The sequence below is a fragment of the Ips typographus genome, linkage group LG3 (assembly GCF_016097725.1).
Source record: "Ips typographus isolate SLU linkage group LG3, UJ_Ityp_2.0, whole genome shotgun sequence".
Classification (NCBI taxonomy): Eukaryota; Metazoa; Arthropoda; class Insecta; order Coleoptera; family Curculionidae; genus Ips; species Ips typographus.
The window spans coordinates 12,019,384-12,040,368 of NC_138424.1; the positions used below are offsets into that span (position 1 = coordinate 12,019,384).

Here is a 20,985-nt window from a genome sequence, read left to right on the forward strand (position 1 = left end):
GTATCTTCTTCTTCTTCAAGTGCCGTGTCAGGTCCCCCTGACGTTGGCAATTACTTGGGCAAGTCTTTCTCGATTCTGCGCCAATCGAAAGAGTTCTTCTGCGCTGCGTATACCGGTCCATTCACGGATGTCCCTCAGCCAGGAAGCCTGTTTTCTTCCTACTCCTCTACGTCCTTCCACTTTTCCCATCATGATCAGTTGTAGGATTCTGTATCGCTCTCCTCTGAAGATATGTCCAAGATATGAGATTTGCCTGCACTTAACTGTATTTAGCAGCAAACGTGTTGCATCGGCTCTGTTTAGCACCATTTCGTTGGTCTGCATATCGATCTGTCCAGGGTATTCTCAGCATTCGCCGGTGTAGCCACATCTCAAACGCTTCTAACCGATTAACTGTAGCGGCCTTAATGGTCCAGACCTCTGCCCCGTATAGTAACACTGACCATATATAGGATTTTACCATTCTCTGCCGTAATTTTAGGTTCAGATTATCATTGCAGAATAGTGGTTTCATTTTTTGGAATGTTGTTCGGGCTGTCTCTATTCTGCATCTTATTTCTCTATCTGGATTCAGTTGTTCGGTGATATAACACCCAAGGTACTTAAACTGGGTTACTCTGTCTATATTCTTCGTATTGATCTGCAGTGAAGCATCAAGATGTGGTTGTCGACTAAAGACCATAAATTTTGTCTTATTGATATTTATGTTGAGCCCCATTTCTTGCCCTTCTGCGTTTACACAGTTTAGTAGATGTTGCAGGTCTTCTAGTTTGTCACTCAAGATGACAGTGTCGTCAGCATATCGTATCGTATTTATATATTCTCCATTGATTTGTACTCCCATTTCTTGTTCTTGTGTAGCCCGTTTAAAGATTTTATCTGAATATATGTTAAAAAGCAGTGGTGACAGTATGCAGCCCTGTCTGACGCCTCGTAGAATTTGACTTTCTTCTGTGAGCTTTCCGTTTAGTCGTACTGCTGCCTTCTGTCTCCAGTATAAATTTTCGATAATTCTAACGTCCCTGTTGTCCACTTCCATGTTCCTTAAGATGTTTATAAGCTGTATGTGTTGTACTCTATCGAAGGCCTTCTCGTAATCAACAAAACACACAAAAACGTCCTTGCGTTGGTCACGGCATTTTTGTAGTAGTATATTCAGAGCAAACAGTGCCTCTCTAGTTCCTAAAGCGTTTCTAAATCCAAATTGGGTTTCATCCAAATCTGCCTCACATTTGGCTCTTATCCTCGCGTGGATAATTTTGAGAAAGACCTTCAAGGTGTGGCTCATAAGGCTTATTAGTCTATACTCACTGCATCGTTTTGCCCGTTGTTTTTTCGGAATTGGAATGAATACGGATTTCAGCCAATCCTCCGGTATGTCTCCAGTCGCGTACACCGCATTAAACAGTTTGACCAAGATTCCAATGTTTTCCTCTTTGATCATTTGTAACAGCTCTGTTGGGATGTCATCAGGTCCGGTGGCTTTTTTGGTTTTTGCGGATTTTATTGCAAATAGAACCTCACTCTTGAGAATTTCTGGCCCTCCGTCTATATTTGCGTGGTCATCGAAGTTGGGTTCATTCGGTCTATTATCATCAAACAGCTCATTTATGTATTTGAGCCATGTTCCAAGGATTTCTTTTTCATCTAAGATATTTTTACCTTCAGTGTCTACTAGCATGTTAGTGGTATTTTTATTGTATAAACCTGCTACTTCTCTGACCTTTTTATACATGTTGAAAGTGTCATGTCTATTCTCCAAGTCTTCCATTTCCATACATTTTTCCTTCATCCAGTTTTCTTTGGCGATCCGAATTTTTTGTTTTATTTCTTTTTGTCTCCTTTTATATTCTTCTGGGTTTGTTTTATACTGCCGCCTTTGCTCCATGAGGTGCAATATTTCGGATGTCATCCATTTCTGTTTCTTCGGTGTATCCTGTCTTGCCGTATGCTCCGTCATTAGCTTATTTGTTAGTTCCTTGAATGATTTCCAAATTTCATCCACGTTGTCGACGGTTCTGAATTCCTTTATGCAGTTGTTCAGGTCTTTCGCAAATATTTCCTTATTGTTTTCCGCCAGTCTAAATTTAATGTGTTGGGTGCTGTTCTTTAGTCTCTTAAGTTTGACTCTAGTGTCGGCAACCAGCGGGTTATGGTCAGATCCCACGTCCGCTCCAGGATAGGTTGTAACTCTGTTTACGCAGTTCCTAAATCTTTTGTTGATCAATATATAATCAATCTGGTTTCTTATAATGTGTGTTGGGTTATCGCCTGGACCCCTCCAAGTATACAGTCTTCGTTTATGCAGTTTGAACCATGTATTTGTTACCACCATGTTGTGATCCTGGCAAAACCCTGTATAGCATGTGGGAATATAGACAAATTCTTTAAAGCTAGTTATGTTAGAGTTTCAAGAACACAACAGCAACCCAAAATAAAACTAACATCATAAAACATTAACAACACAAACTACACAAGCAATTCGTTATTGACACAATAACGAAATAAAACTGGTCCCAACTGTTTATTCCAAATTGCACAAAACGTCATTGTTCTAGACATTGAACTCGTTAAATGGGAAAGCCAAAAAAACGTCAGATCCAGAAAATTAACGAGAGAATACTAAAAGTTCATGTGTTTTCCTCTAAACGCCAGTCTGAATTTATGTATGAAGATGCCAAGTAAACAGCTCAAAATCGTAAAATGGAAAGGGTACCTTGCACTTTGGAATGTAATGTTTGCAATATTCTCGTAGGTCAGCTTCTTTACCATCTCCAATACTTGAAGTACTCAGTACTAAAATATTTCTTTCGATGAGATCTATCGAAACCTTCACCCCAATGCTAATTCTTCTTCTTCTTCTACTTGTTAGAGATCTAGATGAGATGTAGATTCCATGTGGATTTCCTGAGATGTGGACTTCCAGCTGTCTCTCCATCTCTTTGGTAGTCTTCCGGATGGACAGATACCTGCTGGTTTTTCTTCTAGCACAATCCATGGTAGTCTATCGTCGGTCATCCTCTTCACGTGATGATACCATTCTCTTCTCCTCTGCCTTCCTCATCTCACCACACTGACTACGTCGCATTTTGCTCTAATGTCAGTGTTTCTTATGTGATCTCTTTTTGTTTTTTTGTTCATTTCGACGGCTCGTTGAATCCTTTTGGTCTTGTTGGTATCCCATCTTGCTTCTATACCATATGTCATTATTGGCTTGACGCATGTCTTATATGTTTATTTTGATCTTACTTCTTCTTTCGCATATAGGGATTAGCCCATACAGTTTTCCTTAGACATTCTGATAATATGGTTGATTTGTTAATTTGGATTCGCAGGTTCTTCATCGGGTGGTGAGCGCTGAACATATCTCTGCCCGGGTATCTAAATTGCATAACCTGCTCTATGGGTTTATCATCTATTACCAGAGTGCTCATTGGTTCCCTAACAATGGTCAGGGTATTCGTTTTACCTATGGATATGTCCATATTGAGTTGCTGACTGATTTGATAGAACTTGGTCTATCAAATCCACCCCAACCAAGTTGATAGAACTTGGGCTGGTTTAGCTCGAATAGCATTAGTTAAAGGTTGTCTTCATTTTCTGCAATGAGAGCCGCATTGTCTGCATAGCGCAATATTTTGAACTCGGGTTGTCCCATTCTGTTACCTCGTCCTACACCTTTCACCTAATTTATGATGCGGTTTACTACCAGGTTGTAGAGTAGTGGACTTAGGCTTCTTGCCTGATACCTATCGATATCTGCACTTTCTCTGTGGTCGAGATGCCTCTGTATTCTTGTACTGGTGTTTCTATCGAGAAGTTTTTTACCTGAATTATATTGTTGTTGGCTCATTGTTCTTGCGGGATTTGTAGCACATCCTTTAGTTGTACTCTATCAAATGCTTGAGTTAGGTCAATCAAGCAGAGGAACGCAGGTTTGTGAACTTCAATGAATTTGTAAATTGTTGACCTATTTTGCCTAAAGTTGGGTTATTATTTTGGTGGGCAGCTTCCAATATAGTTTCTTGGGTCTATTTTTTCTCCCTTCTTGTAGATCGGGATTGAAATTTGATTTTCATTCCTGAGGTACTTCTCCTGTGGATGGTGTTTTTGTTCTTGCAAGTTACAGAGATTAGCTGCTGTGCAGGATAAAAATCTATTCTGTACCAAATTTACAACAACCAAAGAGAACAACAAATAATTGTTCAGTAATATTCTTCATCATAATATTTGAAATACAAGAGTTGAACCATCTTCATCATGATCTATACTAAGTTGAGTCAATGACATCAAAGTCACTGTTGATTAATTGTTCAATTCAGGCCAATTTCCATCTTTCACGTTCTTCGGATCACTTGATGACACAATTATGATAAAACCTTTTTTTATCCCTACATTATAAAAAATTCAACTCCCTCTTGTATTTACGAGGATCTCAATGCCAAAAGAAACCCAATTATAATCGGAATATTTCGTCTTCCAGAAATAACAAAATGTGAGTCCAAATTTATCATCTCCGGTCTGGACAAGGAACGTCCACGTGACAGAAGAAATAACCTTATTTTATGAAACCTATCCAGCTTATTCTTACGGACAGTCGTCCGCAAAACGAACAAATCCAATTTTCACTTTTGGTTGGTCCGCAGTTTTTTTGTATCGCAACATTATGTGCAATGCCTTGATAACCTGTCCAGTTGCAACACAAAAACGCCCGTTGTAGATTATTTTGAAACTCGTTTTACCACTGAATTATATTTAGAATGTCGGCATAAAGTCAAGGACCGTAAGTATTGGAAACTGGCTATTGTACTACACGTAAGATGTGTTAACGTAAAAAAAAACTTATGTTTTCATAATAACGATCTGTTGTTTGGGTAATTTTGTTCGGATTTTGTATTTTTGTTCGTGTCAGTTTTGGACGCCCACTGTATTAGCTGTGATGTTTGAAGTTGTGGAAAACTAGATAATATGTTCAAAATTTAGTTAGTTGGTTGTAGTTTTTGACAGATATAAGCAAACTTATTGGAGTAAGTTTAATACAAAAATGGTGTAATAAATCGACCTAAAATTTGGCAATCAAATTCACTGTTTGAATATGTCTTGCATAAAATTGCTGTCAGGATTAAATGGGTTGTAAATCTTTAATGAAACGCAAATAGTACTACTTTAGTGACGTCTTACTAGACTAAATATAGTATAATGCAATTAGGAAAAATTGGAGTCTGTTCCATGATCTGGATCTAGTTGTAATTATGGAATTTTTCGTGTGTAATAGTCCTCCATTTGTTGGTAGGTCTGAAAGTTATATTTGGTAAAATGGAAATAAAAAAATGTTTTTTTTGGTTTCAAGACATTTTGACAAAAGTGAATATTTTGATTTCACGTATTTTTTTTTAAATTTTGCGCCAGTTTTGTCAGCGAAATCACCATCAACATTTTTAATACTCTTATTAGGGTCTAATATTAGATTCTGGAAGTCGTTTTTATTTTAAATTTATATTTACTGCTTTATGTCAAAAATACGATTTGTGTTACTTAGAACAGCACTAGAATTGTTATTTGCCAGTTTTGAGTCGTTTGGCATCAATTCGGACAAGTTGATCCACTGTATAAACACTTTTTTTGTGACTCTTTTTAAGATTCAAATGTGACTTGTGTTCACATCTCATCTAACGTCAAAACGAAATCCTGAAGGCCACATAACTGTTTTAAATGATGAAATCGTATTTGAACGGTCACGTAATTTTTTCTAAGTTTAAACTAATATCTTTTAAAGTTACGTGACAGTTTTCCACTTTAAAGTGATATTTTTAAAGTCAAGTGACTTTTTTAAGGTAAAAATGGTCACGAGACTATTTTTAAACCTCATAATTAGTGTCACGTTGCTCCTCTAAGAATGAAAATGGAATTCATAATGTCTCGTGTCAGGTTTAAATGTCAAAAAGTTACTTGGAAGGTCACGTGATATTTTTCAAAATAAGCACGTGACAATTTTCAATCATCAAATTTACGTAACTGTTTTTTATTTTAAACTGATATTTTCAAAAGTACATGACTTTTTAGGGTGCAAATGATCACGTGACTATTTTCAATCATCTAATTTATGGTTAATAATCCCGTTGCTTTTTTGTTTTCTCATCAAATTTCCTATCCAATAACAAGAAAAAACACTACACAATTTGGTAGTGTCAGAAACACAGTTTGGACAAAATCGCCTGTAAAACCCACTTGGAGTGTGAAAATAACTGTTTTAAGCACATTTTTGGAATTCTCATTAATTTTCCTATCCAATAGCATGAAAAAACACTACAAAACTTGGTAAAATCAGGGAGAAAAGCGGAGTCAAAGTTTGAACTGCCAAAAACACAGTTCGAAAGAACAGTCAGGGACAAAATCGCCTATAAAACGCACTTGGAGTGAGAAAATTATGGTTTTAAGCACATTTTTGGAATCCTCATTAATTTTCCTATCCAATAACTTGAAAAAATATTACAAAATGTGGTAATATTAGGGAAAAAAAAGCGGTATCAAAGTTTAAACTGTCAGAAATACAATTTGGAAAGACAGTCAGGGACAAAATTGCCTGTAAATTCCACTTGGAGTGAGAAAATGATTGTTAGAAGCAAATTTTTGTAACCCCCATTTAATTTCTTATCGGATAGCGTAAAAAAACACTACACAATTTGCTACAACGAGGGAGAAAATCGGAGTCAAAGTTTGAACTGTCAGAAACACAGTATGAAAGAACAGTCAGAGAGAAAAACGCCTGTAGAACCCGCTTAGAGTAAGAAAATTACTGTTTTTAGCGCATTTTTGAAATTCTCATTTAACTTCTAATCTAATAACATGAAAAAACATTACAAAATTTGGTACAGTCAGGGAGAAAAGCGAACTCAAAGTTTGAACTGACAGAAACACAGTTTGAAAAAAGTCAGAGACAAAAACCATTTTAAGCACATTTTGATAATCCAAAACAGTATTTGTAATATACCAGTAATCTACTGGTAATTTGCCAGTCAAATTTTCCAGGTTAACTAAAATATTTACTTTTCCAGTAACTTACCCATCACTAGTCAAAAATATACAGGGAGTCAAAATATAAAAACTCTATCGTTAGGGACTCAAAAACATTGGTACTTCTCCAAGAGTTAATCAGTATTTAAATTATCATCCAGACGGTTTAGTAACCTGGATCGGCTTTACACCAAAATATGTTTAGCTTTAATAAATTAGGTTAGAAATTCCAGCCGGAATATTTAAATTTAGCCTGAGATGATCAAATTAAACGCGACAAATTTAAGGCAGAGGTATTTTCAAAGGGCTTTAGACTAAGCAGAAATCCTGATTAACTAAATACCCTTAAATTAAAGCTCGTTAAAACTTTTGTGTGAAGATAAAGCAAAAACTGGTTTACAAACCGGACAAAGTTAAATTTTGCTCCGGAATTTTGACATTGTTTAATGCGGTTAACAGAACATAGAAACTTTACGTTTATATGACAATAATTAAATTTTGTTGCGGATTCGAATCTAAATTGCCTAGAGTAAACGACACGGAAGTTAAATTAACAAATGACAACTCGCTTCCAGAAAGCCGCGGGGGAAGGAGAAAATGAAGTCGTTATCCAGTTGACCCGATGCATCAGCTTAGCCAAAATCCGGATTAATATGGCGGGCAAACAGTAAAATGGACCGGAGACGATCGATTCGACGACCAAATAGACGGTACAGGAGGCCCTGGTTCAAGAAATGCAAAGAATATGTCCGGAATTTCGTTGCTTTTATGTTCAGTAATGTGGGCATAATTGGACTCGTTGTAAGTATAATAAGAGTAGTAATCGGATAATAGTTATTTACCTAATGAGTACTGATTAAAATATTTTTCCTACAAACCGACAGAAAACTGCAATAAGTAGTCGAATTTTAATTCTAAACATTCTATTCTTCAACATACTTTCTTCTACATTCTAACAAGTATTTACCAATGTCAATGTCTTTCTTTACCTTGAAGCATAGTTTCAACATAAAATATTTTGTTCATAAAGTTGACAATGCACTATTTTGTGCAACGCTTCTCTATACAATTCGTCAAACCAAATTTAGTTTTGGTTGAAACTTTTCAGATGAGAGGACTGCGTAAGATCGTTTAGTGAACCGTGCCGATAGGAAATTTCCAAAAAAAATTATTTAATATTTAAAAAAAAGCCTAAACTAAACCTACTAAACTATTAATTCTCTATCAATAAAGTGCTTATTGTCTTGCACCGATCGTAACCCATGTTTTATTCTTGAATTATTTTTGTATTAATACCAATATATTCACTTATTAAAATAAAGTTTACAACTGCAAAAAGTGTCCCCAAAATGGGTGACAAATTATTTGTAAAAAGCTCAATATAATATTATATTATATTTTTTACACAGCATTATTGAATTCTATACAAAATGTTAGTGATTATTAGTTTCCTTAATTTATTATATATCTATTAATACTTTTTTTACCTGCATGTTTCTTGTGAAATGCTCGGAAGCTTCTAAATGTTATCAAAAACCTCCCACAAATTATGCGAGGACAGTATCCTAAACCTGAGAAAAATTGTTTGGCAGGTGCCTCTAAATAAGCAGATGCCTCTAATTGTCGGAGGCCTTTAGAAGAGCATAAGCCTCTAAATGCTAATGGAAACGTTCTAAAAATTGTCAGAAGACTCTACAAGTAGCCTAAACCTTAAAAAAATCATTTATAATGGCCAGAGCTGTCTAAATACTATGGAAAACCTCCCAAAATTTGTCAAAGGCCTTTACAAGGGTCCCAAATTTTATAAAAATTGTTTAAAATGGGCTTGAGTATCTAGATACTATTGAAAACGCATTGAAAATGGTCAGAGGCCTCTACAAGTGCCCTAAACCTTTAAAAAATTGTTCCTAATGGCCAGAGATCTCTAAATACCATATAAAATCTTTTAAAACTTGTCAGAGAATTCTACAAGGGCCCTTAACCTTTAAAAATTTGTTCCTAATGGCCAGATGTCTCTAAATACTATCGAAAACCTTTTAAAACTTGTTAGAGGCCTTTACAAGAGTCCTGAACATTATAAAAACTGTTTAAAACGGGCAGAAGCCTCTAAATATTAATAAAAACGTTCTCAAAATTTTTCAGACGACTCTACAAGTGTCCTAAACCTTAGAAAATTCGTTTATATTGGCAGAAGCTTCTAGATACTAATGAAAACGTACTAAAAATTGTCAGAAGACTCTACAAGTGTCCTAAACATCAGAAAAAACTGTTTAAAATGGGCAGATGTCTCTTAAAACTGGCCAGTGGATAAATTAAGCTTATACCTTCAAAAAGTTCGGTTTTGTAAGTTGCAGTGTTGTAACTCATTACTAGTACAAATGCAATTTTTAATATGAAACTGTAGGAAAAGGAAATAAATTTATTTTATTTAATTTTTTTTTCAGTCACACTACAGAAACTATTTGTTGATCTATATCTAAATTCCTAAAATGAATTAGCCATTAATTAAAAGCTTATCAAGATCAAACATTTAAAGAAATTTTAAATATTTTCATAACTATCGCAAGACGCCTTTTTAAAATGTTACATGTCATATGATTCAAAGAAATTTCAGCCAAAACAGAATGATTAAAATTAAAACTTTGCTTTCAAGTATTATTACAAAAATGGCAATAAATGCAATTCAAATTTTTACGATTGATTTAATGAGTCAGTTTTACCGTTTTTTTTTTAAACTTAAAGTAAAGATCAAAAAGTTTTACGTTTAATGTCAAGCTCTAGTAGAAACACATACGATTTGAAACAAAATATTTGGATTGAAAATAGGTTAGAATCCTTTTAAGTTTCTATAACAATAGCAAAAACTGCATATTGCTATTTTCATTATGTGTTTATAGTGCAAATATTTTATATTTTCCGTTCTAAGATATTAAGATTAAATCAATATTTAGTTTAATATAAAACTATGAACAATTTATTTAAAAATTAAGTAAGTAGGAAAATATTTGCAAACCCTGTCTAGCTCAAGAAGTTCTGCAAACATGTAATTAACTTTGGTTGGTAGTACACCCTGTATTTAATAGCATTCACGAGATTCTCGCAGGCCTTTCAGTAATACATACTTCTAAAAACATTCTTTCATTCATTCAAATTATTTATAAATAATTTTAGGTAAAATGACAATGTTGACAAATTGTAATATTACCTAAAATTATCTATAAATGATCGCCAATCACATTTCTGCAACATTGCCTAATTATTTTTCTAGTTAGTATTATATTTTTTTTAAATGTTGTCATTATTTCTAAAATAATCAACAATTATATTTCAGTAACGTTAAACTGAGCTTACTTATAACTGATCAATAATGCTATTTCTGCCAAGTTGTCAATTTGATCAGATTTCTAATTTGTAACTCAACCTCTGGAGTGTTGCCAAATTGGCATTTTTTCTAAAATTACTTTTACATGATCACTAATCACATTTCTGCAATACTGTCAAACTGACCAATTTTCCTATTTTACTATAGAGTGTTTATAACGTTGCCAAATTGTCATGTTTCTTAAAATTACATATAACTAGTGATGGGTAAATTATCGGTAAAGTAAATATTCTACTTTACCAAGAAAATTTCACCGGTAAATTACCAGTAAACACTGTGTTTCTGACAGTTCAAATTTTGTAGTGTATTTTCAAGCTACAGAATCGGAAATTTAATGAGGATTTCAAAAATGTTCTTGGAACACTGACTGGTCTTTCAAACTGTGTTTCTGTCAGTTCAAACTTTGACACTGCTTTTCTCCTTGACTGTACCAAATTCTGTAGTGTTTTTCTAGTCACTGAATAGAAAATATAATGAAGATTCCAAAAATGTGCTTGAAATAGTTATTTTCTCACTCCAAACGGGTAAACATATTTTGGTGTAAAGCCGATCCAGGTTACTAAACCGTCTGGATAATAATTTAAATACTGATTAACTCTTGGAGAAATACCAATGTTTTTGAGTCCCTAACGATAGAGTTTTTATATTTTGACTCCCTGTCTATTTTTGACTAGTGATGGGTAAGTTACTGGAAAAGTAAATATTTTAGTTTACCTGGAAAATTTGAATGCCAAATTACCAGTAGATTACTGGTATATTACAAATACTGTTTTGTACTATTTTTTTGGATTATCAAAATGTGCTTAAACAGTTTTTGTCTCTGACTTCTTTCAAACTGTGTTCCTGGCAGTTCAAACTTTGAGACCGCTTTTCTCCCTGACTGGGCTTAAAAGTTGCAAAAAAAAATTTACTTGCAAAATTGGTAAATTTTTCTGAGACACACACATAATTTCATATAACTGATCAATAATCGCACTTTTGCAACGTTGTCAAGATCAGTTTCTTCATGTCATTTTTCCTAAAGCTACTAAATAATTAATAATTACATTTCAGTAATGCTGCTCAATTGACCATTTTCAGAATTAATTATGAAATTTAATACAATTTAATTTAATAAGTTTCTCAAAATTGCTTATAACTGATCAATAAACACATTTCTGCAACATTGCCAAACTGATCAACAAAAATTATATACTTTTTTAAATTGTATATTTAAATGTATAATAGTCACAGATAATCGACTGAATATTGTAAGGACTGTTCAGACTTTTGCAGTTTCAGTTTTGAGGTAAATAACGATTTTCCGATTAAAATCTGTACAAGTTTATTACACATAATAGAAATAAATGAAGAATTACCTAAAATTTTATGAAAGTAAACGCTTACTAATAGCATTTTGACAATATGCCAGAAGTATTAAAACTTTTAATTAAACATAGTTTGGCACAATAGTCACTATTATTAATAACCCACATAATTGTTTATTAACCTCTTAAATTTCTAATTTTACATAACAAAAATCAAATCTATCAAGTCTGGAGATCTAAGAGGCCGTTCTATTGCACTGGTTAAGTATAATAAGCTGGTTGTTTCTAGTTAGAACCACATTGTAATTTCCAGATTTTTTTATTGTTAACGTACTAAGCACTTATAATTCTTAGCTCTTCTACTCTTAAACTTACAAAGATTTGATTTTATAATTAATTATGAAACATAACCAATTAAAAATCAGTAACTAAAGCAAAACTTTAACTGTCTCCCTAATGTAAGCATCCTATAAACTATTAATTTCTCAGACCTGATTTGTTATTCAAATGTAAATTTAGTGATAGTGCCTTCATAACTTGAATTATACATGAGCAGGCAAATACCCGATAACTACGAAACTGATTTACGTTAATTTTTTTCAGATTGGTTACACTATTGCCGGATCGTTCATATTTCCAATTTTAGAAAAAGGTTGTCCGATTGAAGTTCAATTAAATGCGGTAGGCAATCGAACACTTTTTGCACGAAAACTGTGGAACCTCACCATGGATTTGAATTTCAACGTTAAACTTCGAGAGAAAGACTACAGATCCGCTGTCGATAAAGAACTGATGCAATTCCAAAAGGTTTGCCTTCGGAATCTCAGTTACTTACCCAAATAACGGTTTGCTTGATTGCAGATTGTAGTTAATCTTACTAGGAAAGGTTTTGACGGCAGAGACGATGTGGATGGAACAAAATCCTGGAGCTTTGCAGGTGCTTTTCTGTTCTCCTTAACGGTAATTACCACGATAGGTAAGACTTTATCTTGTTTGCTCCTGTAATGGTAAGCTAATTAAGCAATTGACTATGTCCAAGCAATTTGCGAAGTGGCAATTAATTTATTGAAGTTAAGGAATAATTCGGGAAGCGCTTTGAATCCCGAAGAGGAAAAAATCGTCGAAGCAAAGCCCCGAGATTCATTTTCGGGATTTTCTTTCACTTAAACTAATTAAAACTTGGACGGTCTCGAAAGGAAAAAAGTTGCTTGGAGGAAATATGAAAAATCCCACTTAGAAGTACAAACCCGACAAATGCAGGCGGTTTGTTGGCGAAATGATAAAGTGACAGATGGTTTTAATTTTTCAGTCAACGTTTAACTCACTAGAGCTCAGGATCTTAGAAAACTTTTAAAAGCACATGACGGGGTTTTACTTAACTTAGTATGCAGTTTATTTCATACATTTGTATTATTCATCCTGCATTATAAACATATTTTCTTCTCATCTTTATTTCATATCAGGAGAACTTAACACCTTGCTAGCATTACACGTTTTCTTTAATCTTGTGTTAAACGAAAGTTAATGACGAATGCTACTCACAGTTAAATGAATTTGTTTTTAGGAATAACAATTTATATTATGGTTGTGTTACTATGTTTATGACTTATGACATAAGTATCATCATTAGTTTATATAAAATTAATAATTTATCTAACAATTAAAAATTCACAACTAAGAAATTAGTGCAACATTATGGTGATGATTATAAAAGTTATTGACTCCCACTTGCACCGTCGTACTTTAAGCCAAGCTTAAGTTAAGTGTGGTTCAGCCTGTGTAGAATTCAGTTGAAAAAAGTCACAGTCTGGACTACGCTTAACTTAAGCTGGGCTTGAAGTTTGACGGTGCAAATGGCGGTATAAGCCAGAAGTAATTGTACCTAACTGATCTTACTCTTACGTGAAGCTGACATTTGTCAAATAAGTAATGTTAGGAAAATTCATTATCTACTCCTGTGATGTTCTGACTTACGATCGTTTGTGGTCAATCTCTTCCTAATGGTTTTCTTACCTCTCAAAACCGAAGCAGCCGTCTAACATAACCTAACCTATCTCTCAGCTTATTTAAGAAACAACACATCAATAATCAAACTAGGATAGCAGACAATTTCAGGTTATCTTCATTTTTTCTGAATAGAGATCTTATGGAGATTTGTCAAGCAAATCTTTTTGAAGAGACAAGCTTGTGAAGACTTTAACTAACTTTCTAAATTGAGTCATGTATCACTCTTAATCACACGTATTGTATTTCCAGATTCGCCAGCAGGCTCTTAACAGTTCTATAAAAAATCCTGGCATATTTAGCTTCAAAATCTTCATCGATAATCAAAATTACTACTATTTTATCCACTATTTTTAGTAGCGTTTGCTTGCTACAACCTTTAAGTGAGAAAAGTTTTTGTTCTTGTCACTTGTCTTTTTTAGTATATTTTCTTTAAGTTATTAAACTAGTCAAATGGATTCCGATTCTACATCAACTACCCTTTTCCAAATTTTGTTGCATCTTTGATAGACTTATCAGCTTTCTGAAGCTACTTATTTGCCTATAACCAGCGTCTTTAACATATAAGGAAGTCTGAAAGTTTGAGAATTTTAAAATTATACATTTTAAATATGCGGTTAAAAGACATATTTATAATCATTCAGATCTTTATTTTTTAGATTAAAGATTTCCACACTGAATAACATATTCTGCATCTCAAACTTCTCCAGCAAATAATTATGTCTGATCATCTTTATAATTTTTTTTTTAGTTTTTCAGAATCATTTCAGTCAGCATTCTTTTTCTTTTAAGTTTTTAAAGTAAGTTTTCTTTAAGTTTCTTGTACCTAAACCCTTTAAACTTGAATTATATTCGTTGATTGATTGCCATTTCTGATGCTTCTTCTTTTAAATTACGGATATTTGTTCCAGTTTTTCAGAGGTTGCATAAATAGAAGCAGCAGTGGTTAAACCTAATTTAAAAATCTTTAGAGTGACACATATGCCCTCCCCATACAAAATTACAGATACTTTTAAAAAATGCTTTGTTTTAGCTGTGCGCAAGTGTAGTTAAGTATTCTTTGGGTTTTCTCGTGCACAGCTGCGTGATCAACTCTTGATATAATTTATCCTCTAATTAGTTTCGAAATCTTCAAATCGTCTTTTTGTATCTGGGATACCATGGCAGCTTCCTCAAAGTTCTTTGTTTGTTCAAGCTACTTCTTCAACTTTTGACTAAATTTGACCTATGGCATCTTCATCCATGAGCCTCTGCACTTCTGATGTGTTTACATATTTTAACTAATTATGACACAACATTAAATCTAAATCTAAATCACTATCAAACTTGTGCTGAAAATGGTTTTATATAAATTGATGTGCACCCAAATCCACCTCCCTTAATTATCGGATAGACAATGTCAAGTCGGCATTCCAGCGAATTAAACCGCCAATTGTTATCGTTTCAATCTGTTTACGAATTTAACTGCTTAATGTCTCTGCCACATTAATATTCCGAATAATCTAAGAGCTGCAGGCTCTAAATTATACGGCAGAGTACATCTGGGTAGTGTGAATGTTCTCCTACTGATTTATCTGGAAGTCACCGGGTTTGCTAAGATGTGACATTGATATACGGTACACCCCATCCAGATTCCGCTGCTTGATTGTCGATAATTAGTAGAAAATGTGTTGTTTGAGAACATAACATTATAAGTAATAGAAAACTTGGAAAATCGAAAATGCTTGGGAATTGTCGATTTGTTTTATAGAAATCACTTTAATTTCAACACCTTTTCATTCAGTTCAACCTAATCTAGTTACAACAACGTTACCTTCCCTCGTAATTTTCTCGCAACACGTGAGATGAGCAATCTAAGTAACTTAAAATTTATACCAAAAAGCATTAATAATTAAAACTTCATTCTGATACCATATTCTATTTAATAGCAATCATCCATCCACCCGATTCTAGAGGTTTCTAAATAATGATCTTACTAATTTCTAGAACATTAACCATATTTAGGTTCTAGTTGAATACCTAAACGCTGCAAATCCACTGTTGCCAAGTCTATCTCATCACATTCGGATATTTGGAGAAAATTTGGAGATAATTTTTTTTTATCTCCAAAGTATTATCTAAGCCTTGTAAATTAATTTTAAAAGAAAATGTTTAATGCGTTAGAAGCTCTGAGGAAGAAAATATATTTAGCAAAACGTCGGCGAACTAAAACTAGTGATTTTACCAATTGACCTAATAATACCCATAATCATCCCAAATACCCAAAACCGTTGTATTGACCATAACAATGGTCAATACAACTGTCAAATACAACTCCATGAAGCTATCAAACTATAAATCATTGCTCGTAAAGGCAGTGCAAATTATATTTAAAATGCTAATTTTGAAGTGTATAAATACAATTTTGACAGTTTGCTGACATACGTATGTTTCAGACTCTGTTGCAAACGTAGCAATTGTCAAAATCTGATCCATAAAACTATTACACTAAAACAATCACTTGAAAAGGGATTAAATTAGTGTTAAACTACATTAGAAGTACTACAGAGCTTTGTAAATTAAATTTTTATATGTAACACGTCTATTTTGGACATATTTAATTATATCACAATGGTGCTAACTGTAAAATACCACTCCATAAGCCTATAAAACTACAAAATCTGCTTAAAATCACTCTTATCTTCTTCTTCTGGTGCGTGTCCATTATTGGATGTTTGCGATCACATTTGTCCACTCTTCCTTATTACGTATGGTATGCATTGTCCTCAGTCCTGTCCACTGCCTAACGTTGCGGAGCCATGACATCTTTTTTCTGCCGATTCCTCTCTTTCCCTCAATTATCAAGTGCAGTACCTTTTGTTGCGTGTTACGTGGCCCAGGTATGCTGTTTTCGACGTTTAATGGTGTCTAACAGTTCGCGGTTTTTATTGATTATTCTCAAGACCTCATCGTTGGTTCTTCTTGCAGTCCATGGAATCCTCAGTACACGCCTATAGCCCACATCTCGAATGCTTCCAGGTTGTTCATAGTGCTCACCTTCAGTGTCCATTCCTCCATGCCATAAAACAACACTGTCCAGACATAGAATTTGACAAATCTAATTCTCAAGTCAAGATCAAAATCAATCATCAAAAGGTGTTTTATTCCCAGTTTTCACATAGCCACGTTCCTAGATGTTTAAATTTATTTACTCGCTCTATTGATTGATTCTCATATGTTAGGCTTGAGTTTTGAAATTTTTGTGGCTTTCGAGTAATTATCTTGAATTTAGTCTTCTTAGTGTTGATATTGAAGCCCATGTTCTTACTGCATTCTTTGACAGTCCCAAGCATATCCCGCAAATCCTCCATGTTATCTGCATTTAGAACTGTGTCGTCCGCATAACGAATATTGTTGACCCATACACCCTTAGCGCCTACGTTGCGTTCTCCTAGGGCGTCCTGAAAAATGGCTTCAGAATATAAATTGAAGAGAGAGAGGGGAGAGAACACAACCTTGTCTGACCCCTCTACAAATTGGTCTTGCTTCTGTGAGATCATTACCAACTCTGATTTCAGCCATTTGGTTCCAGTATAGGCTCGAATGCAGCGGATGTCTTTTTGAAGTCATCGTGTATTCTTTGTAGTTGTTCTAGTTCTTCACACTGTTGTATCAGCCATTCATTCTTAGTGGTTTTTATCTTCGTTCTAATGACTTTCTGGATTTTTTTGTAGTTATCAACATTCCATTTGTTATTGTACCCTCTTCAATCCTCTAAACGCACCAGTATCTCATCTGTCATCCAATCGTGATGTCCCGATTCTGCTCCCACCTTCCTTCCCACCAATGCTTCAAATCTTCCTTCTCCCACTTTTATCTCATGATTTTTAACTTGTTCGAGTACTTGCTTTAATTCTTCGTAAAACGTCTCGATCTCATCTTCTGTTGAATCTGTTGTGGGTGCATACACCTGGATGACATTGATGTTGACTGGTTTGGCGTAAATGTAAGTACTATGATTCTGTCTGAGAAAGGAAGAACATTTATTACAGATCTGGATAACTTTTCTGTCAGGACTATTCCTACTCCCTTCTATGATTTCTGTCATTATTTCCTAAATAGTAAGTACATGACCCCTCCAGAAACGTGACACACTCCAGCCTCACGTTTTTGTGACAACCCAGAATGTCCATCTTCAGTATCAAGTTCCAAGTAACAACCCTTACCTCGTAGACTTAGTCTCTCCTTCCTGACTTCATTTAACACAATTTCCTCCGGAGATCCGATTGGGGAACAATTTATAACTCCGGATAGTTTTGGGTTAGATGCATTTATCATAGGGTTTCATGTGTTTTATGTGATTCTCTTGAGATGAGTAGTGAAGGTGGTATCCCGTTGCCTTCCTGCACTTTATACAGGGATTTAGTCTGTTTACCACTCCCTAAAGCTATAAAATTACAACATTTTTGAAAAGCAATACAATTAGAGTAAATCATATTGCTATTAAAATTTCAAAGGTGTCAACTGTCAAATACCACTCTATAAAGCTAATAAACTACAAAATCTGCTTAAAAACACTGTTATACAGTGGTAGATCATACTTATTGCTTGTTTATATAAGAGTCGTGACGTGTTAATATTTATTTTGAGTATATTGCAATCTGTCACTACCTTGGAAACAATCAAAGTCTTCTCCATAAAGCTGTAAAATGAGAAAACTTTCTTAAAATTAGTGCATTCAGTTAAAATTCACATTGAATGTTTTTTAGTGGTCGATGGAGCTAGTTCCATATTATGTCAAAATGCTGTAAACTGTCAAGTACTATTCTATGAAGATAAAAAAAACATGCTCAAAATCAATCCATTGAATTTTAAAACAAAATTTTGTTCGTTAAAAGAAATTCCAAAACGTAAAAAAATAGTACACTTAAAAAAAAAATCTGGAAAATTTTAGTAAAATTTGTCAAATTTTTTAAAACACTTTTGGTGAAATTTAAGTATTGGCAACACTGTGCAACTCTTTGAATTTTCCAAGAGTTATAATAACATAGCTGCTTTTTCTAGCAAAAATCTGCTTGATAATTGAGATAATTAAAGTGCACTTTACCTAACACCGTTACCGAGAGGTTGGAAAATCACGGTTTTAGTCTTTTAAAACGCTTTTAGGTCGCTGAAAGTCTTTTTTTGCTTCTCTTCTCTCTACCCACGTGTGGCGTGAATCCTCCGCAGGAAATTTAATTCCCCCTTCGGGAAATTTATCACAAAACGACAGGAAAAATGATCTATGTATACATAACTTTAAAATATAACAATCCCTTCGGTAGCCCGGTGGGAATATTCATCGAACATTTGAAATTAATTGCTGCGTTTTATTATTTATTAAATGTTTGCGTGCGTCGAATATTCCAGGATTTAAGCCCGAACATTAAAAACAATTTTCATTACGTTTATAAAGGGGGGAAAAACGGCAGCGTTTAATATGCATCCCCATAAACTGCCCTAACTTTTGTAATATCGGCTCGGACTGGCCGCGTCCTAGATTTCGCTCATGTTTCGCTAGTTTTGGAAGTTCTTGTTTATAATTTTCCGACGCCGATGTTGAGCTGCAAGTTCTCGTTTACATGCGGCTTTAAGATCTATATTGACCTATGGTAGCCGGAAATTTAACTCGAGTAGTTTGATTCAACAGAATTCAATGTTTGGACGAAATGCCCACATTCTAGTTGGCGGATACTGTAAACAATCGGGTATTAAGTTTAGTTAGTTGGGTAATTCCTATGGACTTGCTGGTAGAATTTGAAACACAAAACTGTATACTTGGGTGGCCAACTATCCAACAGAGAGGCTTGCGGTAAAAAAAATATAATTATATGAGCCAAGAGAAACACATTGAAATACAAAATCAATGACAACAACGGATCATAATTCGGAAACCCTAGTAGAGATTTTAAAAACGTTTTCGTTTTTTTGAAAATTTTGGAAAGGCACACATAATTATAGAGTAGAGGGAAGGGAAAACATGTAATGTAAAGTGTCTGTCTACAATTTCTGCGTTGCTAGTTGGACTGTCTCACCACACAAAAAAGGTTTGTTGGAAAAATGAAATTTGGAAGTTGGAAAACAAAAGTATACAGAAAACTAACCCACACAAATAGATATTTAAACTACAAATCCAACCATCCAATAATGGTAAAAAAAGGTATTGTAAAAAGTTTATTTGATAGAGCCAAAATTATTTGCAATAATGAACAATTTGGTAAAGAAAAATTGTTTATTAAAAATGTTCTAAAAGAAAATGACTATCCTGAAACATTTATTAGTAAATGTTTTATAGGGATTTAGAACATCCAAAACCATCTGGAAATCAAAATCAAATTTTACCTTTTACAAACCTTGGACCTTTTACCCTCTGGATAACTCCCTTTCCTCATTTCAAGAATACGCACCATGGGAAGTTTACGAGTTACGAGGATACTAAAAATAGCCAAAAAGTAGGATTTTTGGACTAATTTTTACTGCCGTTCAATTTTTTATAGACTATAGGTAGTATAAAACTTTGTACTGAATAGTCTAAAAACTTCTTATTTACTACTAGGAATAGTCATAAAATTCGTTTTTTCAGTTTGCAATCCATTGTCGAGTGTGGAGCACTAAAAACAGTCCGGAAATCAAGACAAAAATTGATTCACATAAAACTCATTTTTCAATATTAAAAATAGTCTAAAAGTATATTTTCAGGACTTTATTTGGTGTACAACTCAATTTTCTGGACTAAAACAAGTTTAGAATTCTATTAAACACTGGTAACAGTCCAAATTTAATTTTCGGACTAATTCAATTCTACAATTAGTGTTCAAGACTACTATCGTAAGTGTCAAAAATTTGTACTTTTATTACTGAAGAGTCTGAAACTTGACTTTTACTTACTTAGTTTTTATAATAATAAATAGTCTTAAACTCGATTTTTCAGTCTTAAAACACTAGAAACAGTTCGAGTTTCTAGAAATGCTTTTTTTCTTTTTTTGCACCGATTAGTGTAGAAGTCAATTTAATGGTGAAGAATAACTTGAAATGACATTTTCAAAACTATGGACAGTGTACAAACTGGCTTTAAAACTTAATAAGTGAAAAACTTTGTGAAGATAGTCTTTGAACTCGATTCTGAAAACAGCTTTAAAGCACTAAAAACAGTATATTTTTTTAAGATATTCATTTTTAACACTGAGGGGTCTAGAAGTCAATTTAATAGTGACAAAGTTTGAAATAACATTCTTAAGCCTATAGAAAATGTGAAAATTG

At 33.8% G+C, this 20,985-nt stretch overlaps 1 protein-coding gene across 3 annotated transcripts in view; it reads left to right on the forward strand.

Moving 5' to 3' along the window:
- The window catches only part of sand (potassium two pore domain channel sandman), a 49,537-nt gene that overhangs the window by 12,247 nt on the left and 16,305 nt on the right, over positions 1-20,985 (forward strand). The window contains exons 1-4 of one of the 3 annotated variants that reach the window (XM_081975678.1): positions 4,654-4,783; positions 7,590-7,815; positions 12,307-12,510; positions 12,565-12,679. In XM_081975678.1, coding sequence (XP_081831804.1) covers positions 7,687-7,815; positions 12,307-12,510; positions 12,565-12,679 — 448 coding nt within the window. In that variant the 5' untranslated portion in view covers positions 4,654-4,783; positions 7,590-7,686. Of the gene's footprint in view, positions 1-4,653; positions 4,784-5,005; positions 5,028-7,589; positions 7,816-12,306; positions 12,511-12,564; positions 12,680-20,985 lie in introns of those variants that run through there. The other 2 variants (XM_081975679.1, XM_081975677.1) reach the window with 2 other exon arrangements.